Source organism: Python bivittatus, unplaced genomic scaffold (assembly GCF_059951505.1).
Source record: "Python bivittatus isolate LINGU-HERP-01145 unplaced genomic scaffold, Pbiv_v1 ctg000100_np1212, whole genome shotgun sequence".
Lineage (NCBI taxonomy): Eukaryota > Metazoa > Chordata > Lepidosauria > Squamata > Pythonidae > Python > Python bivittatus.
The window spans coordinates 6,089,250-6,115,583 of record NW_028277038.1 but is presented as its reverse complement, the minus strand read 5'-3'; the positions used below and the strand labels follow the sequence as shown (position 1 = coordinate 6,115,583).

At 45.4% G+C, this 26,334-nt stretch overlaps 2 protein-coding genes across 10 annotated transcripts in view; one reads left to right on the top strand and one right to left on the bottom strand.

The window, feature by feature from the left end:
* TXNRD2 (thioredoxin reductase 2) overlaps positions 1 to 5,315 on the bottom strand; it is a 30,979-nt gene extending 25,664 nt beyond the window's left edge. The window contains exons 1-3 of one of the 3 annotated variants that reach the window (XM_007428138.4): positions 5,084 to 5,315; positions 1,076 to 1,141; positions 15 to 71 (exon numbers count right to left, since the gene is read on the bottom strand). In XM_007428138.4, coding sequence (XP_007428200.2) covers positions 15 to 71; positions 1,076 to 1,141; positions 5,084 to 5,156 — 196 coding nt within the window. In that variant the 5' untranslated portion in view covers positions 5,157 to 5,315. The other 2 variants (XM_088135352.1, XM_025166610.2) reach the window with 2 other exon arrangements.
* COMT (catechol-O-methyltransferase) lies at positions 2,436 to 26,050 on the top strand. 7 transcript variants are annotated; one of them, XM_007428136.4, is made up of 5 exons: positions 2,436 to 2,573; positions 21,541 to 21,829; positions 23,733 to 23,926; positions 24,541 to 24,672; positions 25,172 to 26,050. In XM_007428136.4, the coding sequence occupies exons 2-5, from the start codon at positions 21,541 to 21,543 to the stop codon at positions 25,349 to 25,351; spliced, it is 795 nt and encodes a 264-aa protein (XP_007428198.1). In that variant the 5' UTR covers positions 2,436 to 2,573; the 3' UTR covers positions 25,352 to 26,050. The 7 variants fall into 7 exon arrangements, with proteins under 7 accessions (XP_007428198.1, XP_025022381.1, XP_087991483.1 ...); XM_025166613.2 differs by lacking the exon at positions 2,436 to 2,573 and adding an exon at positions 3,084 to 3,354; XM_088135357.1 differs by lacking the exon at positions 2,436 to 2,573 and adding an exon at positions 5,473 to 5,497.
* The last annotated feature ends 284 nt before the right edge of the window (positions 26,051 to 26,334 follow it).

Here is a 26,334-nt window from a genome sequence, read left to right as displayed (position 1 = left end):
GGATTGTTCCTTACCTCTTGGAGAAGGATCCACGTAATCTAGGACAGCTACCTTCTTCCCAAACTGGGCAGCTTAAACAAAGAGAAATAAAAGTTGCAGAAGCATTTAAGGAAAAGGGTATGGTCATGGTGATGCTCCCCAAACTGGTCCAAAGAAGGTTGATGCTTTAGATAAGCGTTATATCTGGGCCTTATACCAGATGTCTCAAGAACTCCCTTCCTAAGGGAAGTTTATCACATTTTTCTTGTAAGTTGCTATATTGGCTATGGACCACTAGGAGGCACTATAGGACCAGTTTCAGCCTACAAGAATAAAACCAGTTCTATAGTGCCTCCAGTGGTCAGTAGCAAATATAACTTATTTGGATATTTATATTTTTACTGTTTTTATTGTCTTGGTTTTCAATTGTAAGCCACCCAGAGTCAATCTCTGGGGGAGATGGGTGGCATATAAATTTAATAATTAATAAATGTACGTATGTATGTATGTATGTATGTATGTTCTGGGAGAATTGTGCACAGATAAAAAAGTTACTTTTGCCTTTAGGCAGGTGGCAAGCAGACAGTTTCCACCACACCTACTTGCCTTGTAGCAAACAAGCACTGCAGCCAGTTTCTCAAAGTAGCAGCAACAGGCTTTCTTGTTGCATAGTATAATAACAGAAACTTGAGCACGTGTCCAGGTTTCACTCCACCCCGTGGCTTGCAGTGAAAACAGCCTTCCCAACTTGGCACCTTCCATAGGTATTCAGATATCCCTTCTCTAGGCTGGGAATGTTGTAATGGCGTGTGGGAAAGACCTTGGGAGACAGGGCGAAGAGATGCTGCCAAGGGAACGGTCAGATAAGAGGCAGCATAGCCCACAGCTGGATAAGGGGTGGAGAAAGAGGCTCAGAAGAGACCCTCCCTGGTTTCTTGGGCTGTAAAGGAGACGGGAGGAAAATTGTACTTTCAGACTTGCAAGATTCTGTTAATGTAGCCTTACAATAAAGTAGAATTAGCTCATCTGGTTGTGTTTCCCGTCTGATCTACCTGGTAAGGCTGACAGTTTCACACCATAAACTCCATGTACAAACCTTCTTTAGCACAAGCCAGTCCACCAGAGCCACCTCCGACAACAAGAAGATCGTATTCATTCTTCCCTGTATAAAAGAGAGAAAACATTCAAAAAAGCAGTAGATGTTATCAAATGTCTAACTTCACCTTGACATGTAAGCCCACGAACCATAATTGATATAACGAATTGTAGTATCATAACCTTATTTCTGCACTTTTTAAAAAAGGCAACACTATTCTGGAGAGAAGGATACAGGGGTGGGGGCTTTAAACCATTTTCTCTCTTTTTTCCCCATTTTAATCGAACAACCAATGGAAAAGAGAACCGGGAAGGAAAAGACCCCAAACCAAAGAAAATCAACAAAATTGAGAAGCCAATTGCACAATTTTTAAACATTCCTATTTCTTGCTACCCAGAAAAATAGGCACAAAGGAACAATGTGATGATAGCTAAAAAAAAAAAAAGTGATTTGATGTGTCTTAAACAATATTTAACTGTAGAGTTTTCCCAAGTTCTTTGCTTTAATTTTGCAGCCAGAGCCATTTTTCACCCTTTGAAATGCCCCAGATCATGAAAGTCACATTTTAGTTTTCAAGCGTTTTGCGATAACCATTCTGACCACAAGCAACGGGACTCTTGGTTTCATTTTTATCTCTGAAATGGTGGAAGTCCACGAAAGATTCTCTCCTCCCCCTCCTTTTCGGATTTCTAAACAACAGGCTGAACAAATGAGGGAAGAGAGATAAGTCACACAAATATTTGTCGTTACATTTATACATCCCAAATCTGTTGCAAGAGCAGAAAACTTCACATCGCGTTGGCCGCACGCCACGTCCAGCAGGAACGGATGGAAAAACAAGTTATGAGCCCCTGACCCAAGAGCATTCAGGAAATCAAATGCTCCTGAATAGTCCAGAATTACTGGGACAAAACTTGCAATCTGTATTCAGGGAGGAAACAAATATTGTGAATTGCTTTGAGGCGTGTAGGGTTATCAAGAACCACAAGAAGCACTTGGTGAATGTACGAGCAGGGATATCCCAAACATTTGTTTAATCACCCAAAGAGATCTTCCATAGATGTTCTAGCAACCATCTTCTTCACTTCAATCAGCTTCTAGGCACGTATTTTGTAGACTGCACTTGAGGAAACTGCAGAGGTAGGCCTGGGGTTTGTTCATTTGCCAATGTGGAGATCCGCCCAAGAGATCAGCAAGTATTTATAACTATGATGTCCCCATTCTGGTGTGGTAGCTATACTCTGAACTACAGAAAATCAAGTTGCTGCGTTGTCCACATTCCAGACTTGAAGTTGGAATCCATCCAGGTCGTCCCATTTGACACCATCATCATATTTCTGGCCAGCAGCTTGACATGCTCAGCAAAGAGAAAATGCCCTAGAAGAATCAAGGGGGGGAACTCCGTGGCCAGTCGAAGCATTCATTTGTCCCGCTGAGAATCAGAAATCGTTCCTTCCTTTCCGACTACATAGATCTTCTTCAACCAGCAGAGGAAAAGGTAAGCATTTCTGCTGAAGCTTCCATATTCCAGATCCCACGTCCATCGGTGGACAGGAAGCATGATTGAACAGAGGCACTGTTGATCTATCGCTGAGAACCAGATAGATCCTGTTCACAATCAACTTTGGCCCCGTGCACTAGCAGCGTGTATCCAATAGATTACGCAATCTGTTGGCATCTCAGCTGTCTGGGTGGGCAAGGTCGAGTCAAAGAAATAGTTGGGACCAAGCCGATAAAGCGCCAAAAAGCCCTGAGAGTCAGCAGCAGAATATACTTTGAATAAATATTTGCTTTCCCTTGAATAATAATTAAATGCCGTTAGCGTAGCAACACCCCGTTCACTGATTCGCTTCTCCCTTCCGTGACCTTAAAATAATTGCAATTTGGCAGGAACTTTTTTTAGAGGACTTTCAGCAATTGCACAATTGTCTCGTGGGTTCACATTGGCCGTAGTTTTTGGTTTTTTTTTTTAAAAAGTGATCTACGCTGGTTTCAGGATCCCTTCTGAATTTACAGCAAGGGCTTCAGCTTCCCCAGCAAACGAGGCTTGCTGTTTTCCACAGAGGATCATTTGTCTTTGCACTTCCATCCTGAACATTTCCATAGAAAAGACAGGCTGTGTTTATGACTTTGTGGGGAAACCGTCCAAGAATAAATCAGTTTATAACCTGCCCAGGAAACCATAGGTGTCTGATAACCAGGAAACCACAGGTATCAAACTAACCAGGAAGTTTGCACAGGCTGTGTCTTTCAGAAGTGGGAATCAGCTGATAGGCTAGGTAAGTCCAAACACAATTAATTGTATGGGTGTATTTAGAAGCAAGCTGAATTGTGGTTACTGGTTTATGCTGCTTGGGGAACTCTGTGTGTGTGTGCGTGCATGTGTAAGGATTCATATTTTAAATGTTTTTCGTTTTCTTGGAAGTCACGCCAGACCAATCACTGAAGGAACATTTTTTAGAGGCAAAAGAAGGGGACACTTTGTTTTGATGGAAGAATTAATCTTAATATTTTAACCCTTCCTAAGCCATACTGAAAACTGAAGGACAAGGTTGTACCAATCTTGGGCGTTCACACCATTCACACAAGGGAACTTGTTTATTAACCATCTACGTAGCACCTTCGAGTCAGTTTTAACTCTTGGGGACTGCCTAGAAAAGTTTTTGGAGTTTTCTTGACAGGTTTTTCAGAAGCGGGTTGCCCCGGTCTCCTCCTTCCCAGGGCTGAGAGAGAGGGACTGGTCTACAGTCACCCAGCTGGTTTCGTGCCTAAGGCAGGATTAGAACTCATGATCTCCTGGTTTCTAGCCTGGTGCTTTAAAACCACTGCACCAAATTGGCTCTGGGTTTTTTTGGGGTGCCTTCGAGTCTGTTTTGACTCTTGGGGACTGCTTAGATGAATCTGTGCTGTTCTCTTGGCATCATTTTCAGAAATGCCTTGCCCTGGTTTTCTTCTTCGTAGGGCGGAGAGAGAGGGACTGGCCCACGGTCACCCAGCTGGCTTCATGCCTAAGGCAGGATTAGAACTCACCATCTCTCGGCTTCTAGCCTGCTGCCTTAACCTCTATACCAAATTAGCACTTATATATGTCTATAAGCAAGTGTTTCTCAAGCTTGGCAACTTTAAAACGGGTGGACTGCAACTCCCAGAATTCCCCAGCCAGCATGGCTGGCTGGGGAATTCTGGGAGTTGCAGTCCACCCGTCTTAAAGTTGCCAAGCTTGAGAAACACTCGTCTAGATAGATATATATGACTTCTACACACGCCACTTTTCCCAACCCAGGCTGTTTTCTTCCTTGGGGTCATCTGATCTGCTGCGTTCACACAACCCCCTGACCCGCAGACTAGCTGGAATTGCGCAAGGGGCCACCTATGGGACCTCAGGCTGCCCCCCCGGGTGCCAGCCTGTGTTTTCCCTGATGCCAATGATTCAGCAAGGATAAAGTGGCGATCCCGGGGTCGGGGCGAGCCTTCCACCCAGGTCTGCAAAGCCTGGTCAAGTTTGAAGCCCGCAAACCCCGACGAAGCTGCTTGAGGAACCGAAAGGGGCTGAGCACCCTTTTTGCAGGCGTGGCTGCCTTGCAATGCCCATCTCCCACAGCCAGGCACGCGGGCTCGTCCCCCCGCCCACCGCATGGGCAAGCCCACCCCCAAAAGCCACCCCCCCACTGCGATGCCACGGGCTCCTTTGCAAAGCAAGGGGGGGAAATTTTCCACCAGGGCAGGCTTGCTTCTCGCTGCTTTGCTCTCCCGTCTGCCCCCCTGCTCTCTGCTGCAGGGGAAGAGGCTGCAGCAGGCGGGAATGCAACCGGCAAGTCTCCCCAGGCAAAGCTGGGGAGAGTTGGGGAAGCTCGACCTGTTGGACGTCTGCCTAGGCAAGCGCAGGAACCTTCTGGCAGCTGTGCTGGAAATGCGGGGCCCCCTTGCAGAGCCTCCTTCCCCTCCCCAGCCCAGAAGGAGGGGGGCCTCGGGGCAGCGGCACCCCCGCGCTTGCTTTGGGGGACCTACCTGCCGAAAGAGCCCGCGCCGTACAGCGGAGCCAGGGCTCAACCCGGAAGCGCCCTCGCCAGAGCGCCGCCATGTTGTACGGCAGCCTCGCCTCGCTTCAGGACCCCTGCGGGGGCGCGTCGTCCCTGAGGCAGGTGTCTGAAGAAGTGCCTGACGGCTCCTGCCGACGTCTCCGAGGTCCCTGCCCTTTGCCCTCCCGGGGAAAGGGAAGACGAGGCGGGGAGAGAGAGGGGGCTCTCGCCCTCCTCATGGCTGGAAAGGAAGAGCCTCACCGGCGAGGCGGGACGAGGTGGGAGGCAGGCACTTGGGTGGGCGCCAATATCAGAGGGCCCGCGCGGAGGGGGGAAGAGGAGGAAGAGGAGCTTCTGCTGCCCGCGGGGGCGTGGCTTTGCCCTCTGCCTCCCCTTAACATGGGTACAGTAATGATAAGACGTTGCTAATACTATTGCAATAATATTTATTATAACTCCTCTATGCATGTCTATTGTAACCCAAACCTTCGCAACAGTGTTCCTATATTCTTATTTATTGCTGCTTCTCTGGTTCAGCTCTCGCACTGTATCCTCCTCCTGTTGTTTTAGCACAGCTTTACTTTTGGACGTGGCGGGGCTTGGGGGCTATTTTTAAGGGCCCATTAATTCGAATTTATTCATGGGAAAAAGGATGGCCCTTCTCTTCTGCCAGGGGCTCCTTTGCTTCTTGGCCGGCAGGCATCCAACAGGTGCAGTTCTCCTTGGCATTAATGCAGGGGATAGGGGCGACATCAAATTGGGGAGGAGCCTTCCCATTTATTACCCTCTAAATAATTTATATTTTTTAAATGCATGCGTTAAGACCGTCTGCCAGTGACGTCTGGCCTCCAAACTTTGAGGCTGGGGTTGATTTAAAATATTCAGCGGTTTTTATGGGGAGTAACTCATCTCCTGAAAACAGGAAACTACCAGTGCAAGTCTGGGTTTTCTCTCACTTATTTGCTGCTCGTGCTAGGGAAAGCGTGATCTGTTGAATGCCTGCCTGTGAAAAATGCAGAAACAGTTTAAGAAGAGAGGTGGCCAAGGTTTATTCCTTCCTGAATTGTTGCGGAAAATATTTTAAAAAACCAGACGAAGGGGGAAAGAAGGGAACAAAGTGTGCTCCCATCTCTCAGGAGGGTTCTTTGTCTTGAACAGGCAGACATCCAACAGATGCATATTTTCCTTGTTGCAAATGTTGGGGGGGGGGGAGGAAGCTGATTGCTTTTCGGAAGTGTTTATTTCTCAAACGTTTGGAAAGTATCATAACCCCATAGGAAGAGAAAAATGCAGCAAATGGAAAGGAAGACATGAAGTATTACTCAAATATGTTGTGAGTGTTACAAGAGGGTGTAACAATATGAGGGCGTTTTTAAAGGTTGTGTTTTGCTTTGCACGCCTAGCGCTTGATAAAATATTTTTAAATCAGAATTCTGGGGCCTGGCTAGCAAGCATACTAGGAAAAATGTTGAAACAGCATTCAGGAAGCAAAAGAGATCATACTTTTTGGTGCTGGAACCTTAATTGCTAGAGACCCCCTTAATAATGCAGAAAACCAGCTATTGCAACTGGACATCTTTAGTTCTTTGGCCTTTTCAGTGATTAAACCAAAATTAAGTTATTGAAATTATGATGATTCTTTGAAATGCTATTCTGTTCTATACCTCCTCATTATAGTTCTGATAGCTACAGTGTTAATATCACAGTTTATTTTAGATTTTAGTAATATAGTGATCTTGTATTTCATGTTAGCCATTTTTATTTAGTTTCAATATTCTATAATATTCTGTTTTTGTGCCCAGAGTCTCTGGGAGTTGGGTGGCATATGCATTTAATAATAATAATAATAATAATAATAATAATAATAATAATAATAATAATATCTATTCTGTATCATTCTTTGTTATTCTGTAGTTTTATCCAAATGTTCTAAATCTCTACTATATTCAAGTTTGTCTTTAAACCCTTAAAACAACGATCTTAACAGTCTTGGTTTAAGATGCAGGAAGAAAGCGAATGAAAATGGTTTTGCGCTGTTTTTTGCAAAATAAGTTTGGGAGGATCCACAGCCATAGATCACTTGCTCTCCTTGGCCTCACTGATGGCCTGAATTGCCAAATAGGCTGATGAAGTCCCTGAAAAATTTATTTTTTGGTTTAGGAAGTTGATGTAGATTATACTTAAGCTTAAGGTTCAGACTTTCAGCAATAAATGTGAAAGTGCTGGTTTTTTAACCTGCATTAAAAGCCTAGATCAGTGTTTCTCAACCTTGGCAATTTGAAGATGTGTGGACTTCAACTCCCAGAATTCCCCAGCCAGCGTGGTGGCTGGGGAATTCTGGGAGTTGAAGTCCACAGAGCTTCAAGTTGTCAAGATTGAGAAACACTGGCCTAGATGATTTGAAAAGTGGGGTTTATAGAGGATTGATTCAGGATCAGATGCCTCAGTCACATGCATGGAGTACTAATTATAGGTTTTTGCAATTTTTTTTAAAACCGACTTGAAATCTGGCATCTTCCTTCACATGTTAGTTACCATCTCCTTGCCCTAGTATGTAAGGCAAAAATAGTACAGTGTTATTTTCTCTTTTATGAATGTCTTTTCTGTTGTTTTTTTTATTTTTAAGATTTGGGGAGAAGGTAAATTTGACTTGCAATAAATCGCCTAAGAATTGGGGAATAAATTTTGCACAACTTGTCTTCTTCCCTTTGGCTCTATCATGGTTTCAAAATCAAGCCCTCCTACGCTTGACTCAGAGTTTTCCTGTGGGAGGGCGACTAATCAGCTCCTTCTGCTTTGTTTTGATGGCTTTCCTGATTTAAAGCTCTCTTTTCCATCCTGTCCCCCATCTGTACCCTGAAAAAAAGGAAAGCAGCTTCAAAGCTCGGCCATTTAAAAATGCAACGATAAACACGTGCTATAAATTAAAGATTTTCTCACTTAGCTGACAGGCAGGGCTTAGTGCCTGAACGACCATGTTTTTGATCTCGTGTGGGAGTGATTCTCCTTTAAGGAATCCCAGATCTCAAAGATCTCATTCCTTGGTTCTGGAATCGAGCGGCCAGGCAGCCTTGCGGAAGGTCTTGGATGCCAGAGACTTTCTACCCAAGCAAGCTGTTTTTCTGGGAATGGTTTGTGCTCCCTTGGTGTTGGCTGTCATTATCGTACACTTTTGCAGTGAGTGCAAACTGGTGAACCCTAGCCTGGGGACGAGAGTCACTCTGCTTTGCCCAGATAGATCTAAACTCACTCACCTGATTCAGGAAGGCAGTGATCCAAGGCCAGGTCAATATACTTTGCCACCTAAAGTAGAAAAGCAACTACCGTCAGCCACAAATCGCCCCTCCCCAGCTGAAGATGGCCAAGTTATTTCGGCATAGAAAATGTCCCAATTGCATTTCCAGGATCTGGCAACGCAGCCGTGCTAATAAACGCAAAGCTGTCGATCTTCTGGAACAAGCAACATTTGCCACCTAAGATACTTGCTTTTCTCTGCTTCATCCCCAAGCCAGCCTGGCAGAGGTGCCCTTTGACCCCTGTTTACTGAGAAACGTGCCGCAGCTTTGACACATCAGCATTTAAAACTCTCTAGAGGAGCCATAATTATGTGTTGGGCAGATGGCAACGTGCACCGGTAATCTCCCCCGGGACAGGATAATGGTGTACTCAGAATGGATCCCTTTAACCTGAAAAAGACCTGATTCAAAGAAAGCAAGCAGAGCAGAGAAAGACTTGATTTGTCTGGAGCACAGCACACTGCAGAATTTTTAGGGAGGCAAATAAATACGAGCTGCAAAACTTTGGCTGGCCTCTAGATGGCAGCGCGAGGTCCAGTTTGCTGTGTGTGTATGCTGCCCCCTAGTGTTGGTTTGGCGGGTTTGCAGCTCATTTCTGGTAGTCCGAAAATGTATCTCTTGCAATTGGCAGTTGAGATGCGTTTTAGATGTAATGGTTTGTGGGAATGATCTTGGGAGACAGGAGAAGAGACACAGCCAAGGGAATGGTCAGATAAAAGGCAGCTGAGCCCCCAGCTGGATAATGGACAGGGCAAGAGGCTCAGAAGGGACCCTCCCTAGTTTCTTGGGCTGTAAAGGAGACGGAGGGAGAACTGCAGTCTCATATTTGCAAGATTCTGTTAATGCAACCTTACAATAACGTAGAATTAGCTCATCTGGCTGGGCTTCTGATCTGGTCTACCTCGCAAGGCTGATATTAAGTTCTCTTTTCCTCCTGTTGTAGGAAATCCTTCCTGTTCCTTCTTGTATTTGTCAAGGTGAACAGCTGCATTTTTGGGCAGATGCTTGGCCCTCAAAAACCTGGTGGAAGCCCTCTGTTCATGCTTCCCCAAATTGTTCAATAGTGTGTTTTCCTGGTTTAGGCCTCCAGGAAGCAGCAGAGCCAGTGGCCTGAATGGAGTGTGTTGCTCGGGATATTGTCAAAAATCCAGGAGTCTGGTAGCATCTTTTCGGACTAAAACCATGTTATGAAAAGGCATAAGCTTTTGCAGTCTTCACACTTCCTGATTGCTTAGCCTAAGGGACCTTCTCTAACCAGAAGCCAACACTGAGATCTTTAACTAAGCTAGCACTGAGAAGGATTGGGGTCATGTAAAATCCCTGCTTTTTTTCCTTTTGCAAATGGTTCGATCGCTTGCAGCCGTTGCCATGACGTCTTATTGGGGAACTGTAGGCTTCTAAGCTGGATGCCTTTATGGTTAAAATGAATTCCTAGAAATTCAACCTCAGTATCCTTGGGAAGAAGATTTCCACAATGACTAAACTGTGGCATTTTTGCACCGGAATGCCTTTGAATCTGATGAGAGTGAATTTTATTCCTAAGCAGCCTAGTTGAAAAGAAATCATTCTAAAGCAGGAGAAATCAAACTCCTTTTGATTTTAGGCAGGAAAGAGGGACATGCCCCCTCCCAACCTTTTGGACTCCAGGTCCCATCAGCCAGTGGGTGTGGATTAGGGGAGTTCTAACCCCAAAGGTAGGGAAGGAATATCCTTGCTCCTTATTGATTTGCAACGGTCGCTTCAATGCCCCTCCATGGCTGGAGTCCCTGAGCAGCTTAAGGCATGGATGTCATAACATTGCAAGCAAAAATAAGAGCATGAAATGATTATCGAGCACCATTTGGGGGTAATGATCCTGTTTGTCTCCCGATGCCTGTTCGAAGAGTTCTCCAAAAATGTAGCAAGGAGATCTGGATATCTGCAGGTAAGATGTTCCAAAGGAGGGGAGCCATCCCCAAGAAGGCCTTGTAGGTTTGGAAGATGCCTCCTGTGCTCCTATGGAAAAAAGGAGAATGCCTTTTGAATGATGGTTACTGAAGCATGCGATCTGTAAAAAAATGCACGACCGCAAACTCTGGTATACAGTTTGTGGTCATTTAATCCCGGGCACCTTTTCCTTGCTTTCAAAGTCTTTAAATCCATATTCTGTTGCAGAGCCCCATTCATCCTCTTGCATCCAGAACCAGTTCTCTATAACTTTCCTTTTTTCAGAATTAGTTCTGCCCCTTATTACAACCTGTGAGAGTAAGGGGGGAAAAACCATCCATAGCATTTTCTCAAGAAATCCAAGCAGCTTTGTGCAGTTCAGAGATTGTAGTTGTGTGTGTCTCTCTGTGCAAGCATGGTGTGTTCCTGGGCTACAGAGGCGTAATGTGGTGTAGAGCCTGGCATTCATTCAGTTTCATGTTGCCTTTGTGAATTAGGCAAGGTGCTAGCCCCTATGATCATGTTTGGAAAACTAGAAAAGCATTGCCTAGCAATTTCCAGGTGTGTGGACTTCAAATCCCATAATTCCACAGCCAGCAGAGCCCGGGAGGAGAATTCTGGGAGTGGAAGTCCACCTGGAAGTAGCAGAATCTTGAAAACCCAACAGCATTTTCCCTCCCTCCCTCTTACACCCAAGAGGATTAAGGCAGAGTCAATTTAAGTTTCTTTCTATTCTGTTCTTCTGGTCCTGGGCTTAAATCCGGTTTTTGTAATGACCATCTCATCATTTCTCCAAGCTGATCTCTGTGGTTCCTTGCGTAACAAACCAGACTAAGAAAAGAACCAAGGATGTGTGTCCAGAAAAAGAGACATATGTAAAACAAAAACCAGGGAACCCAAAACTGGTAACCAAGATATGTTCTGATCATCCCAGCCTGTTTGTGTGAAGACAAAAATGGAGAGAGTGTCTTGAAGGAAAGGGGAGGAATCAGAGGTCACCTTAAGCCCTTGGCCCAATTTACAGCATTCCTTTCACCCACTTCACTGAATTGCTTGCAGGGAATCCCAGTTGGAAGAATGCTCCTGAGGGAGACAGGGAAGGTGGGCTGGATCTTTTTGAGGGGTATAAATGTCCATCTTAGAGTGATGTTTGCCATCCGGAAGGATTCAGCTCTTCCAAGCATGGCCAACAGAAAAGGGAGCTAGCAGATGAGAAGCCTTCCTGAACAGGATCAGCTCTCCCCCCGTGTGGTCTCAGACTACAGCTCCCATCACAGCTGGGGAGGATAGGCTGGGAAAGGCTCAGTCCAGCCTTCCCCAACCATGTGCCCTCCAAAGATCTGGACTTCTCCTCCCCCAAATTCCTAGCCAGCAGAGCTGAAGACCAAGAGCTGGCGTCCCCAGGAGATGCGGGGAGTTGAATCTGCCCTCTCGCCAACGAGAGCCGACAGGGAGCCATCTCACAGCACCTCTGCCTCGATGGATCCGGTCAGACCGAGGCAGCCCAGGGGGATAGTTAAACCTCACCTGACAAAGCATCGTAACCAAGAAACCAGATCTATGTCAGAAGAGACCGCTGCTAGCTCTGGCCGGGTGGTGCTGCTCGAGGTCACTGTGAGAAGCAGCAGTGCCAAGCCAAGGAGGGCGATTGAGAGCAGGGGGAGGAAGGGGCAAAGCTGGAACCATCCCTCGACCCACCCCCGCCCCCCAGGGGTGTGATCCACCGCGACCACAGACAACAGTTCCTTGCTTAGGAAATCAGGAAGAATCCACATTCCATCAAGACCCAGATCGTCCTGTCCGGAAAGGTATCTCTTTCTCTTTTTCTCTTCGGTAGCCCCCAATCTGGGGAGGGGGGTGTCTCCGTGTCAGTCGTATGTGTGTGTGAGTTGCGACCCCCCTGTTTTTCCAAAGGCCGAAGGAAGGACGGGAGAGGAGAAGAAATAAACCTTTGTCTTTCTGCCCTGCTTAGCGCCCGCCGAGAGAGAACTTGAGGAATCAGAAGGAGGTGGTTTCCAGATCTGGGGAAGGCGGGTAGAGGCAGAAAGGCAACAAACGCTGTCTTTTAAGTAGAAAACGTTGTGCTCTTCTATACTGACCTACAATCCGATGTGTGTAAACAGGAAGCATTTTGCCCAAGGAATAACAACGTGCCAAGTTGGTTGGAGGCTGGCGGAGACTTTAAAAACAGCCAAATTGTGTCGATTGCGGGACCTCATCCTTTGAAAAAACCCTCCCGCTGTAATCTCTCTTTCTCTCTTTGTCAAAGACAAAGCAGCAGCGGATTCTCTGGCGTCCTCCAGACACCAGTTGAATTGCACAGCCTGGGTCCGTGGCAAGGGCTTCTTTGCTTGCATGTTAGCTTTCTGAAATTTTTTAGGAGGGAGGGAGGGAGGGAGGGAGGGAGGAAGGAAGGAAGGAAGGAAGGAAGGAAGGAAGGAAGGAAGGAAGGAAGGAAGGAAGGAAGGAAGGAAGGAAGGAGCCTTTGCTAAAGAGGAGGGAAGGGAGGGAGGGAGGGAGGGAGTTCTTGATCAGGAGCTAGTTACAATAGGATATATTTTATTTTCCAAGGTAGCCTGGGTCCCTCTAGATCCATTGCACTACAGCTCCCATTCTCCCCAGCCAGAGTTAGGGTTAGAGTTAGAGTTAGAGTCCAACACCTCAGAAATTAGAGTTAGAGTTAGAGTCCAACACCTCAGAAATACCTTTTTGCTAGTTTTTATAACAGCATCGTTAGGTTTAAATCATTAGAACGTCTGTCAAAGCTGCCCTCGGCGTCCTGCCAAGCAACCCCTGGATCAGAAGAGAAATCTCCTGCTGCATTTTTTTCCTTCTCCTTCTCCTCCTTCTCTTTCTCTTTCTCCTTCTCCTTCTCCTTCTCCTTCTCCTTCTCCTCTCTCTAAAAAGGCAACCCAGTAAAGTTTTGGAAACCTGCCATTCTGGGATAGCTAATGTGGGTCCAGTTCCTCCTAGATGGTTAGCCGTTGCTTAGCACGGCTTTCCTGTGTGCCTGTGCAGAATTGTCAAGGTGTGTGAATCAGGGGTTTGAGGCCATTTCCAGGTGAGCGTTTGAATCTCTTTATGCTCAGTGAAGGGAAGTTTGTCAGTTAGGCAAAAGCTCATATTGTTGGCTTTTAAGGAAGTGGGTTAAATCCAGATTGGGTCAGAAACCTAGGTCCTGTACTGTTTTGGTACTCACACATTTCAGTTGGAGCTAAGTGCAGCTGAGTTACACAAATCCGGTGTGTGCTCACTCCAAAGTAAACCCCAATGATTTTATTGGAATTGCGGCTAGAGGAAGGGGCAGATTTAAATATAAGCCAATATTTAAACAAGCTTTATTTGAACACCGAGAACCCAAGTTCATAATTTGGAACTTTATTCTGCTCATCACTGAGTATTGAAAGCTAATATTTTGCCCTGAATGTTTAGGACATTTGAAGGCAAGTATCTGCTTAATGCCTAGCACTGAAGTTTAAACAAAATTAATATTTTGCCCCAAATAGGTAGGATATTTGTGGGTGAGTTACTTATAAATTTGCCTCTTCTAAATATAGTTCTAGAGAGTGGACTTGGTTCTCTTAGTTTTCAATTACTAACTTACCATTCACTTCTATTTGCTTTGAAATAAGCAAATTTAAAAGCAAACAATCATGGGTTTGTATACGAGTTTCTATTCCCTTTGTAATCAGGATTCAGTTGGAAGATTAGGAAAGTAAAATAGAAGGGCATACTCAAGTCTTGGTGGATCAGTTGAGACTTATTCCCAGATAAATGTGTATAAGGGTGTTGCCTTAATTTCTCCTCCTTCCTGATGTGCAATTTTGGGTGTGAAAAAAAAAACACAAGTTCCATTTCAAAATATGGAGAAACCTGCTCATAAATTTCTGGAAACCAGAGGAAATGACTAATTTTGCTCTTTGGTCAGATAAGGTTCAAGTGGATTTCTGAGATTTTTTTTTGTTTTTCCAACTTCTTGGTCTAGCTTACCGTCCTGACATTTCCTAAAGGTTTTCTTTGATCCTGCTTGTGTTCGTCCAAGATCAGTGAGGATCCGCTCCGTATTCCAGCCTAGCTTGGCTCTTACCAGATAACGTGCCTTTAATATTTTCAGAGGAAGGATAATGATGTGTTGGGTAATGAAATGTCTTTAAACAAATCACCAAACTCAGAGAGCACCAAGGACCCCACATTGACATCACTGTGTATGGTAATTTCAGTTAGGGAATAGTTATTCTTTAACCGATGGCCCATAGTTTAGGTCAAAATGTCCAAGTTCAAACTTCTGCCTCTCTGTCCTGAGCTTTTGTAAACCCCGTTAGGCAGCATGGAACCAGCTGGAGAATCGGTGGGACTTAGTAAGGGGACTTACTACGGGTACGTCCAGTGAATCGTGGAAGGTGGAATCCGATGTGATGCATGATATCTAAGGGTGAATTTGGGGGTCTTTTTTGTTCTTGACTTCAAAGCTGTTCTGCAGAGAAGTCTGCACGTACATCTAGAACATCGTGGTGGGATTGAAGAAAAGGATATAAATCAGAGTTTCAATAGACCCGCCAAGGTAGGAAAAGAGATTTATGAAATTGGTGTTTGTGTTGTTCTGTTTTCCAATGGAGTGTATAATTTAATAGCAAGACCATGGGAGGGGGAAGGGACTTTTCTTCTCTTTGCTATTTCCCCGGTTAGCTGCTCCTCTGCCATCTTTTATTCCAAGTTTCCTTCCGAGTTGATTGCACAGAAAATATTGAATGCAAGGAATGTGCTTATAGTGTGGCCTGTGCCTTTGGGGTACATGGAGGGTTCGGATGGATGGATGGATTGATTTTGGTGACTTTTGGAGGTGATATGAAAAAGGGAGAGGGAGGGAGAGAGGAATTCCATTTTAATTTGTGCACATTTGCAGGAATCAGCTTTCTAATCATCTTTGGCAAGGTAACATTCCACAGAAAAGGCCACTTAATTTTGCAGGGCTTTTCCATGGAAAGGCAAACCCAGAAAGTCCCATTGTGAGTTTTGTGAAAAATGTCCGAATTTGCTGAGATGGCAAAGCTGACCTGTTTGATCAGAGAAAAAACAACAACAAAACCTTTTCTGAAAAACTGGAAACCTTCTATGGACTTTTTGCTGAAAGAAGAAGAAAATGATACGATGATTTATGGGTTCGGAGATTTAAAAAGATGTGGATTAAGTGAGGGGCTAAAGGGACTTGTATGATTATAAAACGTGATTATCTGTTGAAGAGAAGGTTGGAAATCATATTTCATAACTTTAGTTTCTTTTCTTTTTTTCTTTGTCTTTCGACTTCTCTTTTATTTTATGTAATGTTCTTAATAAGTATACATAAAAAAAGAAAAATCCAAGGAGTAGTTATGAACCAAATTGCACTGTGTTGTGAAAGTGCCTAGTAAGGAGCAATACCATCTCTTGAGTGAGATCAAGCGTCTAGTCCTCAGGGCCGTTCCATGATGATATACTTTCTACTCAATCTGCGGGAGAATTCATTTCCATAAAAATGCATATTTCAAAAAGCACTGTCTATTTCCCCTGCCCGGGCAGACTTTGATTCGAGAGAATGAATAACATCCAGATCAAGTTGCGGTTCTTTGCTTAATATCCAGAGAGTCTTCTACTCCTCGTGAGACCTTGCAATAACCTTTTAGTAAACAGTCAGGCATTTTGGATAAGTATTATTTAGGACTTGTTGGAGCAGAAAAGCACCTGTTGGTTGCCTGCTGCTCAGCCAAGCAAATCACAGAGTTTCCTTGAACGTTACGCTGTCTTCCTTCCTAGCTGTAATTTAATGAGTGCTAAGCAGTATATCATTGGCCAATAGTTGATGCAGTGACCTGATGCAGAACTCCCGAATTTCCAAGGAAATCTACAAAGGACCCACTGGGAGCAAGAAATATCCTTAGTTCACAGTTGGGTAAGTTCCCTTCCTTGAGTTCAACTGAATGGTGCAGAAAAAAGGGCAAGGCACCTTTTGAACTCTTTTTCAAGCCAGCAAGCCAGGTTGCAGGGGTGGAGAGGCAAAGTGGTGTCTGTGTGTTTCCCCTTGTTTGGATCACAACAACATCTGCCTATGCCAGGTCCTTGGGAAGGACTCAATAGATGGATAAAAATACCCAATCCAGTCTAAACATCTGGCTGAGTATGTGACCAACCGGAGGAGAAGGAGAAGGAGAAGGAGAAGGAGAAGGAGAAGGAGAAGGAGAAGGAGAAGGAGAAGGAGAAGGAGAAGGAGAAGGAGAAGGAGAAGGAGAAATGAAAGTTCTGTAACCAAGGTTGAGGAAGAACAAAGGGGAGGGGGGCTCTTCCCCACCCTTCTTGGAATGAAAATCACAGCTTCCAAAGGGAAACCCCAAGCCAAGCTAAGCGCATGATTAAATTGCACAACTCAAGGTGTGACGTGTTCCTGTGCTCCACCAATTCATCACCCGCTGTCAATTGGGAGAGTAGAAGTAACCCCGTTCACCTTGCAAAGAGGCTACGTTGGCACAGAACGAGCTGGAAAGTAATGCTTGAAGATCAGCAGATGCTTCTAGGATAATCCCATAGAGCTGTCTCCTTTTTTTTTCTTTTTTTTTGGTCTTCCCTTTTCTCACACCCAGGTCCCCGAAACCCCCCAAACTGGGGTGGGGCCAGAAATATTTCTTACTGGGTATATTCCTGCTTCCCAACCTTCCTAGTTCTTGATCTCCAAGGAAGTATTTGTACAAACTGTGATTCTTCAGCTTGTGGGGCACAGGAAGGATGCTGGGGGAGGGGGCTGCTTCCCCCCTTTTTGTCCCCCCCATTTTGCCTAACGGTAGGGCTGGAGCCTAACCACGCTAACCTTTTTTTTCCTGGATCTCGGTTTTTCATGCTGAGAACAATGTGGCATTAGGCATGGTATGGGATGGCCTCATTTCCCGTCCCTCCTCTCTTTCTCTCCCCACTTCCTGTGTATGACAAACTCAACTGCGTTCCAGGGAAAACCCACATCGTAACCAAACTGTTATCCCATAAATGTCCCCTGGAAACTAAGTTGTCTCGGACAGAGTTCCAGGCTTCCCTGGAGAGATTAAGTGAGATCACCAGAGCCTTGTGGTTCTCCAACAATCTCTTTACAGAGGTGGGTCCTCTTCAGGATCTTATTTCAACCCTTTAGGGCTTCTCCTGATGGGTTGAGTAGTCCTGCAGTGCTCATCCCAGAGCCTGGGGAGTTCAAGGCAACCTCCAGAAGCTACCTAGACCCTGCCACCAAAGTTGGGTGCTAAGGAGCAAACCACACCATCTCAGCCTCTCCTCCTTCCCCTTCCTGCTTTTCCCCTACCCTTTGTACTTTCTTTTACAACCTCACTGATAAGAAACTCTCTGGAGCACAAAGCATTTCTTTTTCTTTTTTGGCACCTTCAGCACTCAGGAAGTGGTCTTTCATTGTTTGCGCAAAGCCCACTTTGCAGAAAAGCCACCCTTGGCACACCGCACCGTCTCTCCGCCGAAGAATTGGGCTCTCAGCTCCGTGCATCTCCGGGGAAGAAGGGAGGAAGGCGGATCCTCATTCCAGCCACGGTGCCAGCCCCAGCTGCTGGAGCTTCAACCAAAAACAACAACAGGGTAATCTAGGCAGGGGAAAACAGCTGGTACACAAGGGAAGGAGAACAGGCTGTGGAAGAGAGAGAGGCCTTGGCAACTCCAAGCAGGAAACTCCAAAACCAGCTAGGGCTAAGTCATAGGAACAAAGCGGTACAGTAGTCTCCAGTTTAAGAACAAGTTCCATTCCCAAGATCTGTCCTTAAGTCGAATTTGTACCTAAGCCAGAACAGTATTATTGTATAATATGTGATGGAATGGTTTGATGAAGGCCGCGCTCGGGGAGATAAGCATTTCCTTAGCCCCCAACAGCTAAGAAGATGAGACTGGCACCTCCCTAAGGAATTCACGGTGTTTTGGCTGGCTGGCTTGGGAAGTTTAGATTCAGTCTGGAGAGATTCTGTCTTGGAGGTGGAAGCTAATAAATGCAACAGAACTGTATCTGTACTGTCTCGTGGAGTTCTTTGGGCTGAACCTGACATAATACTGTATAAGTAGTATTGGTTAATGAACTTGAACTGTTGTGTCTTTAACTTGAATCATTGTGTCTTTAACTTGAATTTTGCTACAATAGGCTCCGTTCTTAACTATGGGCCATCCTTAAACTGGGTCTTCTTAACCTGGGGACAACCTGTATTCTTATATTTCAAAAAAGGAAGGTGGAAGGAGGAGGGGGGGGAAGCCACTCACAAATCTTTGGGGAGCCCCTGTGAGATGGGGTTCAGATGTCTTCTCTTCTGGAGGGATTGCTTCTCTGTGACCTACTACCTCTTGATGAGAAGATACTACATTATATGGAGAGCCAGTGGAAGCTCTGGGAGATACGGCGTGCACGTTATTTTAGTTTATTACTGTGTCCGTAGGTTTAGACGCAGTTTTTTTTTTCTTTTTGGTGCCTTCAAGTCAGTGTTGACCCCTGACAACTGCCCAAGCAAGTCCCTGCGGTTTTCTTGGCAAGATTTTCAGAAGCGCTTTGCCCTGGCCACCTTCTTCCTAGGGCTCCAATCCAAGTATCACTCCCATCAGACTCTCCTTAACTTATGGAGATCGGTCAAGTGGGGTCAGCGCTATCCCCAAGTTGGGCTAGCCATTCTAATAGAGGTCAGTAAGATAAGGCTGAACTCAAACGACAACTCAGCCAAACGTCTAGAAAATCTAGCAAGGACAGTTCTGCTTCTGAGTTTGAAAGTCAGCACTTGATAACTGGCCACTTGATAAGCAAGGAATTACAGGTACCAAGAGCAAGCTTACGCATTCAATGTCTAATTTTTTAATGATCTGACTCAGCATTCTAGTTCTTGCAGTCTTCTAAAAGCAGGGTAAAACCTTTAGATAACATACCTCTCCTAGTCTTTCTTATTTAGTTTGTTACTTACTTAGACTTATTAACTTACTTGAAAGAGGAGATTCAGATGCTCTTCTAGACAGTGTGGTGTGGTGGTGAAGGTCCTGGACTGGGAGCAGGGAGACCTGGGTTCCCCCTCCCCAGCCACAGAAACTCCTGGGTTCTCTCCCAGCCCCAGAGCCAGTGTGGGGTAGTGGTGAAGGTGTTGGGTGAGGAGTGGGGAGACCCAGGTTCTAGTTCCCCCTCAGCCACAGAAGTTGTCTGTGGGACTTTGAGCCTCCTTCTCAGCCCAAGAGGCAGAATGCTTCAGTGGTGAAGGTGTTGGAGTAGGAGTGAAGAGACCCACTTTCTAGACCATCAGACATGGAAACTCCCTGTGAGTGTTTGAGCCAGTGCCTTCCTCTCAGCCCAAGAGACAGGATGGTCTAGTGGTGAAGGTGCTGGACCAGGAGAGGGAGACCCAGGTTCAAGTCCTTCCTCAGCCACAGAAACTCCCTGGGGGACTTTGGGCCAGTTCTTCCCTCTCAGCCCAAAAGACAGGATGGTCCAGTGGAGAAGGTGCTGGACTAGGAGTGGGGCAACCCAGGTTCTGGTCCTGCCTTGGGCATGGAAGCTCTCTGATTGATGTGGGGAGATAGTCTCCACTCTCTCCCAACCCAACAGCCAATGTGCGGTGGCAGTGAAGGTGCTGGATTAGGAGTGAGGAGACCCAGGTTCTGGTCTAGAAGTTCACTAGATGATTTGAGCCAATCCCTCTCAGCCCAACCTACCTCACAAAGCTATTGGGGGAATAAAAATGAAAGGAGATCTTCATGGAAGATGGTTTCAACTCCTGGAAGAAGCACAGGATGGAAGACAAAGAAATGAACTGAGTAAACTCATGAGATTAAGCTTGTACAATAAACCAACCAGATCAGGACATTTCCTCTAGACTCTCTCCCCACCATCATGGAGATTTAAACTTAGCTCAGCTTTTCCTCATCTACTACCTTCTGCACCAGTGTAATTTCTGTCTATCTGGTGGGGAGCATGGAATTAGTCTCCAGAAAGGGAGACAACTTGGAAGATGTGGCCCTTGCCACTTCTGCAACGTGGTAGGGGAAACTCAAAATCCCTGGAAGGACCTGAATAAAGAGATGGGTGAACAAATGCCCGCTGTGTTGCAAGGAGGACATGTCTCCATAGCAACTTTAATTATGTTCTGGATTAAAAATGTGCTCTGCATAATGGTATGAATTTTAATGAGAGGAGGTGGAAATGCACTGGCTGATTGAGGGTGCTTCCTCCTCAATCCCACATCTAGCTAGGCATTGTCTTCTGCCAAGCCACCGAGAGGAGCAGAATCACACTGAATTCCCACCACACTGGATTTCCTTTTAAAAGGTTATTTTGGATTTTAAGAGCACGGGCGTAGAACTTGGGCAATGCTGGTACGCAAACCACCGGCCCACAGTGCTTTGCAAGGACTAAAAGCGCATTGTGGGGTTACATTAGTTTTCCTGCCGTGAGTTTTTTTTCTTTGGGGTTTAATTCACCCGTCTGCAACCAACATAAATGTTGTAAAAATCTCTTCGGTCGAGTTTTTCTTTCGATAATAAAGGCTTGGTGAATGGCTTGCAGGTGGGGTTGGCTTATTTGTTTGTTGCAGAAAAAGAAATATTTTGGGGGATGGAGAGGTGTGCAAAGAACACACTGGTGCTGTTCCTGTCCCCTCCCTCCCTCCCTCCCTTCTTTCCAGTTGACCTGGGATTTGCTAGTGGTCTCCCATCCAATTACTAACCAGATAGTCAAGGTCAGCCAGGCGCTCCCACCTTCTGAGACTTGGAGAAATATGGCAATTTATTATCAGAAGCACATACTAATGGCAGTATCGTTACAGTCTTCTCTAATTAACCTGAGTCAGGTAGAACTATCCAGCTGTGGTTATAGCTGCTGTTGTTAAATTTTTGGATTTAACAAATTTTGGTTTTTCCAGGGCCACCTGGAGATGCAAAACCTGTACCTTTTTGCACGCCAACAGGTGCTATCAAATTGTAGGGGGGGAAAGTTCCAAGTTACCATGCTTTTCGAGGCCTTAAGGCAGTGTTTCTCAACCTTAGCAAGTTTAAGCTGTGTGGACTCCAACTCCCAGTATTCTCCAGCCAGGATGCTGGGAGTTGGAGTCCACACTGCTTAAAGCTGCTAAGGTTGAGAAAGACTGTCTTAAGGTATCCCCTACTTTATTCCTGTCTTAGAGATGTTCATCTTTAATGCCCTGCAGTAGATGCTGCCATTAACGGATTATCTGCTTTTATCTCATTACAGATGCTGGAAAATTGGATATTGACCATCCTCGTTTCCGTAGGCGTGGGCTCCATTCTCGTCCTGGTGGCTGCGTTTATGCTAGTCAAGCATAACGCTTACGCCAAAATCTTCTGGAACGAGATTGTTTTGGAGAAGATCACCAACTTCGTCATGGATCAAAGCAAAGAGCAGAGGATTTTAAATACGGTATCGTACAACGCCGTCAAAGGGGATCCGGAGAGTGTCATGAAATGCATTGATAAATACTGCTCCCAGTACGAATGGGCCATGAACGTTGGGGATGAAAAAGGTAATTTCCATTTCACCTTCTTAAGAGATCAAAAAAAAGGACGTCAGAACCGATGGAATATTCCTAGCTAGAACATGATCTGAAAGTCCCTGGTTTAGATTAGCCCTCTCTTTAACAAGCTGCTTTCTCTTTTTAAGTCGTTAACCCCAAATCGAAAAGGAGAAATAGAAATAGGTAGATCTGTATTCAAGAAAAAGAAAAGGCTGATGAAAACGGCAATTTGTGAATATTTTGGAGGCAAACGTAAGACCTGTTGCACATTTTCAGGGGAGAATGCATCTGATATTAATATCAGGAAGGACAATTGATTGATTACACTTGGTATTACTTTTAGCACTAAAAGGGAATTAAATTGGCAAACAGCAGCCCTGGATGGAGTATATGAGGAAGTCTCTGTTTTATTCTCAAAATTGGGAATGATCTGGAACTGGACCTATTTAGGTTCTAGCATTTTTTTTAATGCCCTTTCTACTTTAGTGAGGAATAGCATTTTCTTGCTGGAAAAACAAACCTGCATTAAGTTTTACTTATAGATGATTCCATATGAATGTTATTTTATTTTTAAAAGCAGCTGGTTGCGTCTTTTCTATCAAAAGGTCCTGTAATTCTGTGTTTACCACTTAGCTACCTTGATTTTAATAGTTTGGGGTCAGAGAGATGCCTGGAGGTTGATTCCACATGTCCCCAGGAATAAAAGGGAAACAGAAGTACCACACCCAGTATGAGTTGAGCCGAGAGCCGGCTGTTCCCAGGACAATGTCGTCAGTTCTACTGATAACAACAGCTTCAAGGCCAACAACACACACAACGGAGTTCACTGAAATGGCACGGGAATGAGAAAAATCAATGGGTTTGAACTGCCGTGGGTAGAAAAATGGGATGGCACCCTTAGGTTTGGAGAAGGCAACCACGTGACTTTGTTTTAGCATGCAATGAAAATTCTTAGCTTGTAGTGCAGTGTCTCTGATGTTCCAGTTAAGGGCATGCCGTACCAAGCCTTGACAAGGATCCGGGAATTTTGGCTGCCGTTTCACCCAGAAGCCTGACACCCGGGGACTGGACCCTGGAATTCCACTTAAAATCATACTAATCTCTTGAGGATCGTTTAATCGGTTTTCCTGCATGTTGCAGAGCGTTGAATGGCTAGATGATCCTTGTGGTCCCACCTCCATAATTTGAAGATTCTATGATCTACCACAAGCATATGAGTGGAATTCTGATTTTTCCAGCTAATGGCAGAAGGGGGGGGGGGGGGAAGGCTGCTGAAGGGAGATGCAACTCATAGCAACTTCTGCGTGTGAATAAAATTTGTTAGTCTAGGTAGGGTTTCTCAACCTTGGCAACTTTCAGATCTTCAAATCCCAGAATTCCCCAGCCAGCCTTGGTTGAGAAACCCTGGTCTAGGTGCTACCAAAGTGCTACCAGACTCCTGATTTTTTGACGGCCTAGAGCAGTGTTTCTCAAACTTGGCAACATTAAGACAGGTGGACTTCAACTCCCAGAATTCCCCAGCCAGCATGCTGGGACTTGAAGTTCATGAACGCTGGCTGGGGAATTCTGGGAGTTGAAGTCCACCTGTCTTAATGTTGCCAAGTATGAGACACACTGCCCTAGATCAACACGGCTCTCCCCCTACAACGTCTGCAGTGAGAAAAGGAAAGTTCAACTTTGAGATGCAGCAAATTCTGAAATCCATCTGAAATCTTCAGAAAAACCAAAGTCCGTCTGCTCATTTTATCATCAGGGTGAATCGTTCTTCCCCTGCCTGGAAGCTTCATCTCACTTCCACTGTGAATCTTCCTACAGTTTAGCATAGGAAGATGCTCCCAAGGAATCCACCAATTCCTAATGATTTAATTTAACTAAAACCAACCTCTCTTCTCTTTCTTTTCTTTCCCCCCAGGTCTGATTCTGGACAAAATTGTCGAAGAAGCCGACCCCTCAGTAGTGTTGGAGCTAGGAACGTACTGCGGCTATTCAGCCATCAGGATCGCTCGCCTTTTGAAACCAAAAGCTCGCCTTCTTACCATCGAGTTCAACCCCGAGTTTGCCTCCATTGCAAAAGAAATCATTGACATTGCGGGGCTGAGTGATAAGGTCTGGAGGATACCAATGTAGCCTTCTTCCAAGCAAGGCAAAGAGGGCTTCTTTTTTTCTCCCTCCTTCCTTCTTGGTTTACTTACTACCGATTCACCTCCAGGGAGTGGGCAAAGCAACAGACCTTCTCAGAAATCTGCATCCAGACATGCTGGCTGGGGAATTCTGGGAGCTGAAGTCCACCCATCTTAAAGTTGCCAAGTTTGCAAAACAGCACTTTAGACTAAGAAAGCTGGAATTAAGAGCTTGTTAAAAGAAGTAAATTGACTTTATGGAAGGATTTTGAGGGAAGGGCACTCTTGAGAATGGCTCCAGATGGGCCCCAGGTGTGAAAGGCCTCTGTTCTCTGCTGGATTTTCTCCTTTGGTTAGCCCCCTATGTGCTTTTCTAAGATGGGGGGAACATTGGCACCACAAGCCACTTTAATTTCCCAGAATGCTGTCTGGGAATCAGGAAGCATTGTGGGAATATGAAAACAGCATCCAGATTTAATTTTCCACTACATCAAGAAAGAAAAGAGTTAGGGGAAAATTCAAGATAGATCCCACCAAGGATCCTGGGGTTCTTTGGGCTCTCAGTCTGTGCTCAAATCAGTTCATTGCTCCTGTTTGCAGGTGACCATCCTTGAAGGCCATTCAGAAGACATTATCCCTCAGCTGAAGAAGAAATACGAGGTGGAAACCTTAGATTTTGTCTTTCTTGACCACTGGAAAGAGAGATACGCCCCAGACACGGTTCTCCTTGAAGTAAGTTAATTTTATGTTTGGAAATCTTGAGGGTTTGGACAGATTTCCCTTCTGTTCTCCTTAAGAGTGTTTTCTACCCCCCCCAAAACAAGTTTTGCATTTTTGCAACCTGGTTGGGGGGTCTTAGAACCTGCTGGTTTCTCCCTCTTGGGCATGAGTCTTATTTTGAAGTGCAAGGAGAAACTGAGTTTGAGGTGGTTTTGCGCCTAAAAGCCTCCCTTCCCCCAACCACTTTAATCCAAAGTTCTAGGGTTGTGTTTCTCAACCTTGGTGACTTCCAAGGGTGGGGACTTCAACTCCCAGAATCCCCCAGGCTGCACAGCCATGGCTGAGAACCCTGGGAATGGGCGTCCAAACATCTGGAAGTCATCCAAACATCCGAAAGTCACCAAGGTTGAGAAAACTTGTTAGAATCCAGTTTTAAGATGGTCCTCAACATCCCTCATCACAGTAGAAGTTGCTCAGAGAGGGCTCATTTTTCCCCTTCTCCTCTTCCCAGGAATGCGGCCTCTTGCGCAAAGGCTCCATCCTTCTAGCGGACAACGTCGTCTTCCCGGGAGCTCCAGAGTTCCTCAAATACGTTCGGAACAACCAACGCTTCGAATGTACCAGTTACCCCAGTCACTTGGAATACATGCAGGTGGAGGACGCCATGGAAAAGGCCGTGTACCTGGGATAAGCGGGGAGGGAGAGAGAACTAACTCGTGTTCAACCTCTGGGTGTACGTGTGAGCACATGCAGCTTAGTGTTTTAGTTTTAGTTTTTTGCCATTTGGGGCCTCTTGCAAGCCTCGCCCCCCCACCAGCCCCATGAGTCACTTGTAACACCATGAAAGCCTTTTGCCTGAATCCTTCGCCTCTCTCCATTATTACAAGTGTTTGAACATCCTTCGCCTCTTTTCTTCTCTTCCAATTTCCTGGTATCCAGATCCTGCCCCCACCCCCAAATAAGTTAGGGAAGCAGAATGGGACAATAAAACAGCCCAAAAAACAACAGCAGTCCGAAGGGCTGAAGAATACATTCCCTCCGCCTCCAGAACCCAAATGCAGTTTAAGCTTCAAGTACTTCACAGCCCAATTTGATCGGTCCTGAAACGCTGTAAGAAAGTGGCCAGCACATAACATTCAGATCTTTCATCCCCAGCAGGGATGTGCGTTTTGGAGAGAAATGATCCTAAACAATCCTGACGTTTCTAATGAAGACCAATTAGCTCAACGAGAAACATTGGCGGATCCCAGCAACTGAGACAGTCTGCTAACATGGGGGAAAAAAAAGATTAGGGTCACTCACCGATGGTTTTCCCCCTCACTGCTTCTCATGTATTCAGGAGCGATTTAATTTGGTTTAATAAAGTCGAGCAAACCCTTCCAAGAGAAAAGTTGAGATTTGTTTGTCATGGTGGAGCTTGCTCATAAACACAAGGAGGAAGAATGCTCGTGCAGAACCAAAATAAGACTCCATTTTTGATGGAATGGAAATGGTACATTCCGTATGGAAGGAGGGAGGTAAAACTGAGTCGTAGCAAACCTTGCAGCTTGCTTGTTACAAACACGTTGATTAGGGGTTAGATCTTTGGTTTACCACATGACTTTAAGTTGGGCATGAAGGGTGAACACAGTCATGTCATCATTCCACCCTCAAAGATTTTTTTTTAAAATCTTG

Excerpts from the sequence above, each read along its gene's own strand:
- COMT (XM_007428136.4), top strand. The coding sequence starts at position 21,541 with ATGCTGGAAAATTGGATATTGACCATCCTCGTTTCCGTAGGCGTGGGC. Across the intron at positions 21,830-23,732 it reads GAACGTTGGGGATGAAAAAG|GTCTGATTCTGGACAAAATT; the intron begins GTAATTTCCATT and ends CTTTCCCCCCAG. Across the intron at positions 23,927-24,540 it reads TTGCGGGGCTGAGTGATAAG|GTGACCATCCTTGAAGGCCA; the intron begins GTCTGGAGGATA and ends TCCTGTTTGCAG.